Genomic DNA, 12,494 nt, shown 5'->3' with positions numbered 1-12,494 from the left:
ATTACGATATAAAAAGACTATAAAAACCAATACAAAAATAGAAAAAACAACTAACAAATACATTATATTCTCGCTACCATAATCGTTAAACAAAGATAAATCATTAAGATTATAATTCGGTTTCTCAAAGGTTGACATGTTCCTCATATGATCTAGTTCTTCTATCAATAAAATCTTATCAGGAATATTGGTAAATTTAAATGATTTAGACATTTTGAAAGTAGAAGTAAGACGTTGGTCTTTCATTACATCTCCATTATCTAAATGAATAAGAAATTATTTTGAAGGATTTATTTTATCATTAATAATTTTGATATGTGATTGACCATATCCATAGATACAATTACATAATTCATCATACTTCATAAAAGGAATAGGTTCAGAAATATAATTACGTTGACAATTGGTCAATTCATTATTTTCCAAGACATCCTCAATACAAAGATCATTGATTCTACGCATTGTTCGACAAAAGAGGCGTTGAGGTCATGTAGACATTGGTCTCGTACCACTAAGCCTGATTCAGCTGAAGAAATTAATTTCTCACTGACATTTATTGTATAAAAATGATTATCAAGGAATACAGGATAAATGATGAGACGATAGATATCAAGCTTCTCATGGGAACGGAAATAAAATATGTAATAAAATTCTCAGAGATTGAGAGATAGTACAATGAACTGTGCTTAATTTCTACAGCGTTTCAATATTCTCACTAGCAATTTTTCCTCTCTGGGAAAGTGTGATATTTACAAAGTCAGATTTATGGATAATCCAATAATAAATTCTCGAATTGGAACAAAATTCCATACTATATAATAATGTATTTACTTTGATCTCCATTAACTCTAGATTCAAATTGATTAAAGATCCTAGTTAAAATTTGATTCAATACAGTTGCTTGTGAATGAGTCACATTCTTAATCAAATCATTATTACTATTAGTCCTATTCAAATCGAAATAAAAGTTATCAACTAAATGATTATCCACAACAATATTCTTCTTCTCATTTTCAATAAGGATCTTTTCATTCTCTTCTAATAATTGATAATTTGATCATAATTCTTTTTATCATCTGCATCTAAATTACCAGTAAACCAGGAGATAGCTTTTCCTAATCCATTAAACAGTCCTCTCTTTTTACGAGATGAAGGATACGAAGGAAACAATGAAATTAATTTTTCGAAAAAATTGTCACGCATTTTCATGAAGGGAATCATAAGTTTTTTCAATGATGGTGATACATTTTGCAACTTGTTAATAGAATCTGATAAATCCTTAATTTCTATCTTAATGCTACTTATATTAGAATAATGTAAGTATGTCAATGTCTCGTTTATGTACATATGTCGTTCAATTTGTACTGGTATGAGTCCGGCTGTGTTAGTCAAGTCCACTAGCTCGTACGCTTGTACCAGGGGTTGGTAATGGAGGATTAGAGCCAGAAGCAGTATTATCTGTAACAATACGTTTCTTTTTCACTTTCCTATTTCGTTTCAATCTATTGGGATGAAGTTTCAAAGCTCTTTTCTTAGATATATACGTATATTTTCACCTTTTTTTTTTTTTTTGCTTCAAATTATTTTGGGAGATATTTCTTGTTCTGAATACTTTTCACATATCTTACGTCATCTGAATAATTTGGGGGTTCTTCACGATTTTTGTTAAGTTTCTCTGTTCTCTTTTCTTTCTCTTGATCAGTTTTCTTTTTGATGATATCACGGAAAGTTTCCAGCTCTTGGAAATATCTGTCAGCTAATTCTTCAGTAATTTGCACTGGAGTTTTATCCAAAGTATTGAAATGTTTGGATTTGCCGAAAGTTTATTCTAGTGGGGTCATTTGGTGAGTCGAATTCAAAGAGTTGTTGTATGTGATAATAGCAAGGTCTAGTATCTGTTTAAAAGATGCTTGTGGAATTTCAGTTCCAATTCCAGTGAGCAATTCAACCAGAGTGGAATGCGCACGTTCTATCGAACCTTGGCTATCAGGATGTCCAGATGAAGCATAATGGGGTGTTATCTCATATAATGCTAAAAATTGTCTCACAAGAGCATTATCAAATTCCTTTCCTCCATCCATACACATTGTGTCGGGGATTGGATATTTTGAAATGTAATCTTTCAGCACTTTCGTTATGGCAGGGCCATTATCAATCACAAAAGCTTGGAAGAATTTAGAAAATAAGTCAATCGTGGTCATCACTTTATGGGACTCGAACGAAAATACGTCCACTTGAATTTTCTCGAAAGGTCGCATTGGGGTAGGAGTTACTTGATACTGAATTTTCACATAATTCGTTACATGACTATGCATATTGGGCCAATAGTAATTACGTCTCAATTTCAAATAGTTTTCGTTTATTCCATGATGGAATGTTTTACCTCCATGATAAGATGAAACGAGTTCTTCCTGTTCTTTCACATCGGTTACATCTGATAATTTCATCTTATAGATTTTGAATTTCGTAGTTTGACTTGCCTCTTTCAGTTTTTCAATCAAGGAATAGAGAATGCTTTCCGCAATGGGCTTGAAATTCTTGTTAGGACTTTCGGAAACAATACCGTAGGTGAGATCTGGTTGGAAATGAGTTTTAATACCGTAGGTGAGATCTGGTTGGAAATGAGTTTTAATGTCACTTGTACAGTATCCAGTTAGTAGAGTTTCTACCACTTCAAGAAATGATATGAGTTCAATTGGATTTCCGTCATAATCGGGGATTAGATCGAGATCACCCTTAGGTAATGGTTTTGAAATAGTCGGTACCTGTGCTGCAGATGCTTGTTTCTCTGGCTGCAGGGATGCCACTACTGCTGCGTTATTCATGTTGTCTTCGGCAGGAGATGGTGTTGGTGGCTGTAGTTGAACGTCTTCATCTTCTTCTCCTTCTGCTTCCTCAAGCAATTTCCTGAGTGAGGGTCGGTGGTTCAACCTCAAGGAATCTGGATGACAGGAGTTGAATGAACGTCTGCCAGCCAGGATTAAGTTGATGATGATACCACTTCACTTTTATAGCACATTACTTCACAAAACTTCCGATCACGGATTCAAGTAGGAATGAGTGTTAAGAATTAAAATTCACTGAAAAACCTGAAATTTTGATCGCGAATTTTCCTCCACCGTCCCTGATCGGGCGCCAGCTAATGTTGTCTAAGAAGATGACAAGTTTTTAAAAACAAATTTTATTCACCGAATCATCGGACATAACCCTGACATTCAGAGTTGAAGAACGAAAATGGACTAAGCACGGCGTGCAGGCCGCTAATTGGTTTTATTGAATACTAATGCTGACTAAGCTCACTACTACTAGCACACCTATAACTATCGTAGTAGATATCCCGCAAGTTGGTTTTTCAAGAAGTGCGAGATTTCATAATGATACAATAAGACCTGAATATAGGTTTAGATGATGGAAAAAAAGTGAATTGATAATAATGTATGATGCTTACATGGTCAAATCGTCGGGAAATGTTACATCAGGATTACTTTGAAGCTCCATATGTGTTCCAAATGCAGTGCCTAGGGGAAAAAATAATAATTAATGAACTGGAAATTTCATCACTTTTTTCTGGACTCAACATGGAACCGAGAATTCATTCCAGATTTGTCCTGAAGGAATAATTTAAAAAGGCTATGAATGAATGTTTTAAATAATTTTAAAAGGTACTCAGATTTATATTTTTATTTTACTTCTAAATAAGATCATGATGCACTGTTACACATTTATTCATATATCTATATGCAACTCATAAATAATTACACTGGTACATATAATTTTGATTCATATAAATAAAAATATAAATTTCAGTACCCTTCTTAAATCATTTCGTCACATGTGTTGGTTATATAATGCCATTATAAGTATAATTATAATTGATAAAGGAATTATATTATAGCCAAAACATGTCCTGATGAAATAATTTAAAAAGGTTTCAAATAATTCGAAAAGGTACTCAGATCCATATTTGTATTTATATTCGAAGACAATATGATGTATATTATGATTGTATAATAATGTGTAAGGGTGGGCAGGAAAAATAATTGTTGGTCGCTTTCTATTACACTACGCCTCACCTCAAGCATATAGGCAAAAGGTGATACATGAAAACTTTTCCGGATATTACAAAAAGGGTGATATAAGTTACAGGTTCACTGCCTCAGAATTTACAATATATACATTTGCTGCATTAGATAATATCTCGTGCCGAGGAGATATTATGTTATATCACGCTACATTACATTATAATGTACAGAAAGATTTGTGCGTAAATAGCGTTCTTCAAAGGGAATATTCTTAGAGATTACGAATAGAATAGAATCAACCCTATCCAACTTGATCCCTTGTAAAATAGTTGTGAAAGGAACTAATCATTAATGTTCAATTATTTCCTCAGAATACCTCAAAAGAGCCTCACAGGGGAAGTACTGACAAGGGCGTCTTTTCAATCAAATGGCAGTTACATGACGTCATCACATTGTCTTTCGTCTCATCAATAAATACTCGTCGTATTGGCTGAAATAATATTATACCATTCAAACGCTATTGGAATCAAAATATATACAAGGAGACGTGGAAAGGTGAAACCTGAAGTAAAAAATCTGGTGTGGTGCACTCACACAACTTTCCTTGCCATTATGAAAATTGATCACCTGACGCTAGTGTTCACGCGCATCTCAAGTCTACTATTCAAATTCAAAGATCTGAGCCAGCTGATGACAGGACAATAACGCTGGAGACATACGAGGTCTGCTATCTCTTCATAGTGAAACATTTAATAGAATCAACAGTTGCCAAGTTTGCAATTGGATAATCACATCTTCTCGAATTTTGAGCCTATTTTCAATTTTAGGTGAGAATGTTACATAATAATTGTAGAGATTTTTCTGCTCGAATTTTCTTGTTTGAATTGTATCTGAAGCCTGATAGTTGGGAATCTAAAATCAAATTTTTCATAGATGGAGCGAAGCTCTTGAAATTTTTACAGATATAGGACTTTTGGCAGTTGATCGAGCTCATTAATGACTACTCTAGGTAGGAACTTGATCGAGAAAAAAACGAAATTAATTTTTCGAAAAAATTGTCACGCATTTTCATGAAGGGAATCATAAGTTTTTTCAATGATGGTGATACATTTTGCAACTTGTTAATAGAATCTGATAAATCCTTAATTTCTATCTTAATGCTACTTATATTAGAATAATGTAAGTATGTCAATGTCTCGTTTATGTACATATGTCGTTCAATTTGTACTGGTATGAGTCCGGCTGTGTTAGTCAAGTCCACTAGCTCGTACGCTTGTACCAGGGGTTGGTAATGGAGGATTAGAGCCAGAAGCAGTATTATCTGTAACAATACGTTTCTTTTTCACTTTCCTATTTCGTTTCAATCTATTGGGATGAAGTTTCAAAGCTCTTTTCTTAGATATATACGTATATTTTCACCTTTTTTTTTTTTTTTGCTTCAAATTATTTTGGGAGATATTTCTTGTTCTGAATACTTTTCACATATCTTACGTCATCTGAATAATTTGGGGGTTCTTCACGATTTTTGTTAAGTTTCTCTGTTCTCTTTTCTTTCTCTTGATCAGTTTTCTTTTTGATGATATCACGGAAAGTTTCCAGCTCTTGGAAATATCTGTCAGCTAATTCTTCAGTAATTTGCACTGGAGTTTTATCCAAAGTATTGAAATGTTTGGATTTGCCGAAAGTTTATTCTAGTGGGGTCATTTGGTGAGTCGAATTCAAAGAGTTGTTGTATGTGATAATAGCAAGGTCTAGTATCTGTTTAAAAGATGCTTGTGGAATTTCAGTTCCAATTCCAGTGAGCAATTCAACCAGAGTGGAATGCGCACGTTCTATCGAACCTTGGCTATCAGGATGTCCAGATGAAGCATAATGGGGTGTTATCTCATATAATGCTAAAAATTGTCTCACAAGAGCATTATCAAATTCCTTTCCTCCATCCATACACATTGTGTCGGGGATTGGATATTTTGAAATGTAATCTTTCAGCACTTTCGTTATGGCAGGGCCATTATCAATCACAAAAGCTTGGAAGAATTTAGAAAATAAGTCAATCGTGGTCATCACTTTATGGGACTCGAACGAAAATACGTCCACTTGAATTTTCTCGAAAGGTCGCATTGGGGTAGGAGTTACTTGATACTGAATTTTCACATAATTCGTTACATGACTATGCATATTGGGCCAATAGTAATTACGTCTCAATTTCAAATAGTTTTCGTTTATTCCATGATGGAATGTTTTACCTCCATGATAAGATGAAACGAGTTCTTCCTGTTCTTTCACATCGGTTACATCTGATAATTTCATCTTATAGATTTTGAATTTCGTAGTTTGACTTGCCTCTTTCAGTTTTTCAATCAAGGAATAGAGAATGCTTTCCGCAATGGGCTTGAAATTCTTGTTAGGACTTTCGGAAACAATACCGTAGGTGAGATCTGGTTGGAAATGAGTTTTAATGTCACTTGTACAGTATCCAGTTAGTAGAGTTTCTACCACTTCAAGAAATGATATGAGTTCAATTGGATTTCCGTCATAATCGGGGATTAGATCGAGATCACCCTTAGGTAATGGTTTTGAAATAGTCGGTACCTGTGCTGCAGATGCTTGTTTCTCTGGCTGCAGGGATGCCACTACTGCTGCGTTATTCATGTTGTCTTCGGCAGGAGATGGTGTTGGTGGCTGTAGTTGAACGTCTTCATCTTCTTCTCCTTCTGCTTCCTCAAGCAATTTCCTGAGTGAGGGTCGGTGGTTCAACCTCAAGGAATCTGGATGACAGGAGTTGAATGAACGTCTGCCAGCCAGGATTAAGTTGATGATGATACCACTTCACTTTTATAGCACATTACTTCACAAAACTTCCGATCACGGATTCAAGTAGGAATGAGTGTTAAGAATTAAAATTCACTGAAAAACCTGAAATTTTGATCGCGAATTTTCCTCCACCGTCCCTGATCGGGCGCCAGCTAATGTTGTCTAAGAAGATGACAAGTTTTTAAAAACAAATTTTATTCACCGAATCATCGGACATAACCCTGACATTCAGAGTTGAAGAACGAAAATGGACTAAGCACGGCGTGCAGGCCGCTAATTGGTTTTATTGAATACTAATGCTGACTAAGCTCACTACTACTAGCACACCTATAACTATCGTAGTAGATATCCCGCAAGTTGGTTTTTCAAGAAGTGCGAGATTTCATAATGATACAATAAGACCTGAATATAGGTTTAGATGATGGAAAAAAGTGAATTGATAATAATGTATGATGCTTACATGGTCAAATCGTCGGGAAATGTTACATCAGGATTACTTTGAAGCTCCATATGTGTTCCAAATGCAGTGCCTAGGGGAAAAATAATAATTAATGAACTGGAAATTTCATCACTTTTTTCTGGACTCAACATGGAACCGAGAATTCATTCCAGATTTGTCCTGAAGGAATAATTTAAAAAGGCTATGAATGAATGTTTTAAATAATTTTAAAAGGTACTCAGATTTATATTTTTATTTTACTTCTAAATAAGATCATGATGCACTGTTACACATTTATTCATATATCTATATGCAACTCATAAATAATTACACTGGTACATATAATTTTGATTCATATAAATAAAAATATAAATTTCAGTACCCTTCTTAAATCATTTCGTCACATGTGTTGGTTATATAATGCCATTATAAGTATAATTATAATTGATAAAGGAATTATATTATAGCCAAAACATGTCCTGATGAAATAATTTAAAAAGGTTTCAAATAATTCGAAAAGGTACTCAGATCCATATTTGTATTTATATTCGAAGACAATATGATGTATATTATGATTGTATAATAATGTGTAAGGGTGGGCAGGAAAAATAATTGTTGGTCGCTTTCTATTACACTACGCCTCACCTCAAGCATATAGGCAAAAGGTGATACATGAAAACTTTTCCGGATATTACAAAAAGGGTGATATAAGTTACAGGTTCACTGCCTCAGAATTTACAATATATACATTTGCTGCATTAGATAATATCTCGTGCCGAGGAGATATTATGTTATATCACGCTACATTACATTATAATGTACAGAAAGATTTGTGCGTAAATAGCGTTCTTCAAAGGGAATATTCTTAGAGATTACGAATAGAATAGAATCAACCCTATCCAACTTGATCCCTTGTAAAATAGTTGTGAAAGGAACTAATCATTAATGTTCAATTATTTCCTCAGAATACCTCAAAAGAGCCTCACAGGGGAAGTACTGACAAGGGCGTCTTTTCAATCAAATGGCAGTTACATGACGTCATCACATTGTCTTTCGTCTCATCAATAAATACTCGTCGTATTGGCTGAAATAAATATTATACCATTCAAACGCTATTGGAATCAAAATATATACAAGGAGACGTGGAAAGGTGAAACCTGAAGTAAAAAATCTGGTGTGGTGCACTCACACAACTTTCCTTGCCATTATGAAAATTGATCACCTGACGCTAGTGTTCACGCGCATCTCAAGTCTACTATTCAAATTCAAAGATCTGAGCCAGCTGATGACAGGACAATAACGCTGGAGACATACGAGGTCTGCTATCTCTTCATAGTGAAACATTTAATAGAATCAACAGTTGCCAAGTTTGCAATTGGATAATCACATCTTCTCGAATTTTGAGCCTATTTTCAATTTTAGGTGAGAATGTTACATAATAATTGTAGAGATTTTTCTGCTCGAATTTTCTTGTTTGAATTGTATCTGAAGCCTGATAGTTGGGAATCTAAAATCAAATTTTTCATAGATGGAGCGAAGCTCTTGAAATTTTTACAGATATAGGACTTTTGGCAGTTGATCGAGCTCATTAATGACTACTCTAGGTAGGAACTTGATCGAGAAAAAAAACGAAAACCCCTGTTTTTGACAACATTTTCGCCATTTTAGCCGCCATCTTGAATTGCATTCGATCGAAACGAAGCCATTTTATTTGAAAGTGAGTTTGTGGGGTGTCCAATATTGGCACTATGATCCCTAGCTAGCAAATAAATTTGCAAAAAATTAAGGCCATCTGGCTCGCAAATATACAGGGGTTCTGACCACAGCTTTTTGTTACACAATGAATGAATAAGTTCATGCTTAAATAAATTATATAATAGACCGTAAGAATTTCAATAAAATGAATCTTAATAAATACTAATGTAATAATGAATAAATTTATTTTTTATGTGAGCTCTGTACACTCTTGTTTTTCATATTTTTTAGATACCAATAAATATTCAAAGTAGCATAATAATCACCGCCTTTCAATTTGTAAGGTATTGGTTCATTAGGACTTTGTTTTCTGGTTAGCAAATTGTAGATGTCCATTGTCATGTTTTGTTTAGGCTTACAATATTTCTCCAAAACTTCAAGAATTGATGTAACCGTTTCAATGTCGTTCTCCCCTGATAATGTGTTGTACAATTTAAGTCCATCAGGTCCCAGTAAGTTTTTCAATCTCGCTACTTGTATTTCTCGAGATTTCTTTACAGTCTCGGTAGCAGTCGAATAAATTGTTACTTCTTCTTTGAAGTTGGCAAAATTATTTGCGATAATCCCATGTATAACTAGCATACCTGGTTTGTTGAATTCCATTTTCAATATTGAGCTATCACTTCTCACTTGAACACTTAATAATTCAATTATTCTTGTTTTATTTTATTTTCGACTGCGCCATGTTAGATAACATCTCCCTCTTTAAGACTATATTAGTCGTATATTATCCTATATTCCCCTTTTTATTTCTCGTATATGAATCGTGTTTCTTCTCTGAACACCGCCATTATTGTTTCTAACCAGGAATGAACGTGGTTGTGGTAATTTCTCAATTATTCTTCCTTCTTCCCATTCTTTGTTATGAATATTATGCATATATATCTCCTCTCCAACTACAAAATCTTCGGTGTTTTTAGATACATTACGATCATAGTGAAGTTTTTGAATCGATTGATTCTTTGCCATCTTGTCGATTATCTCATTAGGTACAATTTTTGGATTCAATGCGTAATGTGGTATAGGAATCTTGGTTCTTATAATATGTCTGCTATTAAGAAGCTGTGAAGGTGTATATCCCAATCCAGCTACGGGAGCATTACGATAATTTGGTAAATACAATTCCAAATCTTGCTTGTTTGCAGCTGCCTTTTTAAACATCGTTTTGAAAATTCCAACTGCCTTTTCTGCTAATCCATTTGATTTTGAATGATATGGACTTGATGTGGTAATTTTGAATCCCCAATTCTCTGCAAATTTATGCATTTCTCTGCTATTAAATGGCATGTTATCTGCTATTAGTGTTTGAGGTATTCCAAATCTGCTGAATGTTTCCTTAAATTTTTTAATCACGGTGAAGCTGCTTTTGCTATTGATTGGGTATGCTTCAATCCATCTCGAATAATAATCAATTACAATTAAGTAGTTCAATCTATTGACTTCTGCAATGTCCGCTGCAATTTTACAAAACGGTTTATCTGGAATGTCGTGATTGATCAGTGGCTCTTTAGTTTTTGATTTTTTAAACCTTTGACAAATATGTTACATGATAATATCAAATTGCGTTTATCTGAATATATACCTGGCCAATAGTAGAACTGATCAACAAGAGAATTAATCTTCGAACTGCCAAGATGAGTTTCATGTAAGCGACTCATTATAAAATTCCGGAGTTTTAGAGGTACAATTAACCTTGATCCAAAATACAATAAACCATTACTCAGTTGCAAGTCATTTCTTATTCTGTAGGAGTGTTTCACATCACCGGTTATTGCGTTCATGTCAGGCCATCCTTCATGCAGATATGATACAACGTCTCTTAGATTTCCATCTTCTTTGGTTTTTTCTATAAATTCTTTTAGCTTAGGTTCACTTATTTTCACATCTGTAGATCACAGCGTGTGGATAAAGTCTTTCATTGATTGGTCCTCTTTGGTCGTAGTTTTGATGCCTGTACGGGACAAATAACCTGCAATGAACATATATTTTCCGGGTAAATATTTCACTTCCAAAGTATAATTATTAAGCTTCAGTTTGAGCCTCTTCAGTCGGTTTTTCAAAATTCTATCCATTGGCTTGGACATTACTGACACCAAAAATAGGTGATCAGTAAAAATAGTGACAGAGTCATGGCCATAGACGTAGTTGTGTAGTTTGTTCATGGCAAAGCAAATGGCTAGCATTTCTTTTTCCACTTGAGCATAGGATTCTTCAGTTGCTGTTATTGATCTTGATCCAAAGTACAATGGTTTCCCTTCTTGAAGCATACAAAAGCCAAGTGATTCCTTTGATGCATCACATTGTATTTCAATTGGGCTCTTTGAGTTGAATTCTCTTAATACTTGAGGACTGCATATAGCCTGTTTTAATCTCTGGTAAGCTTGACTGTGAGTTTCGTTCCATTCCCATAAAGTATCTCCCCTCAGAAGTTTTCTCATGGGTGATATTAACTCTGACATATTTGGAATAAAATGTCTTAAGTAGTGTACCATTCCCAACATACATACATGTAGATCTTTTTTATTCTTTGGATTTTCAAGTTTCTGTATTTTATTATACATATTTTATTTGAGGCACGCAATACTGAAATTTTTTGAAGTTGAATTTTACATTAAATTTCTTTGCTCTCTCTAAAACTTTAGTCAGTAGCCTATCATATCATTTTCTTCTGTTGAATTACTAGCAATGCAGAGGTCATCAAAGTAAAGTGAGATGCCTTCAATATCTCCGAAGTATTTGTGCACTAACCTCTGAAACAGTTCAGGCAAGCACAACAAACCAAATGGTGCTCGTAAAAATCTGTATGTTCCAAATCCTGTGCTAAATGGACACAGCTTACTGGATTCCTCATCAAGTGCAATATGATAGAATGCATCTTTAATATCTAATACAGTGAACACCTTCTTGTGTGACAATTTTGGTGCTAGTTCTTCCACTGTTGGAATGAGATAACGTTCCCTGATTATATATTTAATCAAACCTTTCTCCAACATATGATACTTATACAATTACAAAAAATAAAATATATCCATTTCATAATAGTTGGATGGTCGGTCAGCTGATTGCTCAAGCAATGAATCAAATCAATTGTCGGCTGATCTCAGATCATGTGACCAACTAAATTATAATAATTATTCCAACCTCGATACATATAGATATTTCTGGATCTCCCAATAAACAAATTAAGTTATTTTACTATTTTATTTCTGCCAAATAATTCAAACCAGTGCATAATTATATCTTTTCATTGCTCTCTTATCGCTTTATCAATAGTAGCCCTACTTCTACTTCTTATCAAGAAGAAGACTCAATTTTATTAGAATGTTACCTTGACTAGGCTGACTGTTTTTCCAGTTCTCTAATTCTATTCAAGATGGTTTGATTTTCTGAATAATTTTATTGTGTGTCAAACATGATGTCACATACTTTCGCCCTCTGAGTTCTGATACAAAATAATGGGATGG

General features: G+C 34.1%; 1 protein-coding gene across 1 annotated transcript in view; it reads right to left on the bottom strand.

Moving 5' to 3' along the window:
* The window catches only part of LOC111058575, a 40,378-nt gene that overhangs the window by 10,951 nt on the left and 16,933 nt on the right, over window positions 1–12,494 (bottom strand). The window contains exons 6-10 of the mRNA XM_039429484.1: window positions 7,297–7,366; window positions 6,751–6,790; window positions 4,461–4,512; window positions 3,449–3,518; window positions 2,481–2,967 (exon numbers count right to left, since the gene is read on the bottom strand). Coding sequence (XP_039285418.1) covers window positions 2,481–2,967; window positions 3,449–3,518; window positions 4,461–4,512; window positions 6,751–6,790; window positions 7,297–7,366 — 719 coding nt within the window. The remainder of the gene's footprint in view (window positions 1–2,480; window positions 2,968–3,448; window positions 3,519–4,460; window positions 4,513–6,750; window positions 6,791–7,296; window positions 7,367–12,494) is intronic.

The sequence above is a fragment of the Nilaparvata lugens genome, chromosome 5 (assembly GCF_014356525.2).
Source record: "Nilaparvata lugens isolate BPH chromosome 5, ASM1435652v1, whole genome shotgun sequence".
In the NCBI taxonomy this organism is placed as follows: Eukaryota; Metazoa; Arthropoda; class Insecta; order Hemiptera; family Delphacidae; genus Nilaparvata; species Nilaparvata lugens.
Note: the sequence above shows the minus strand (reverse complement) of the source record. Positions and strands in the feature narration are given on the sequence as shown.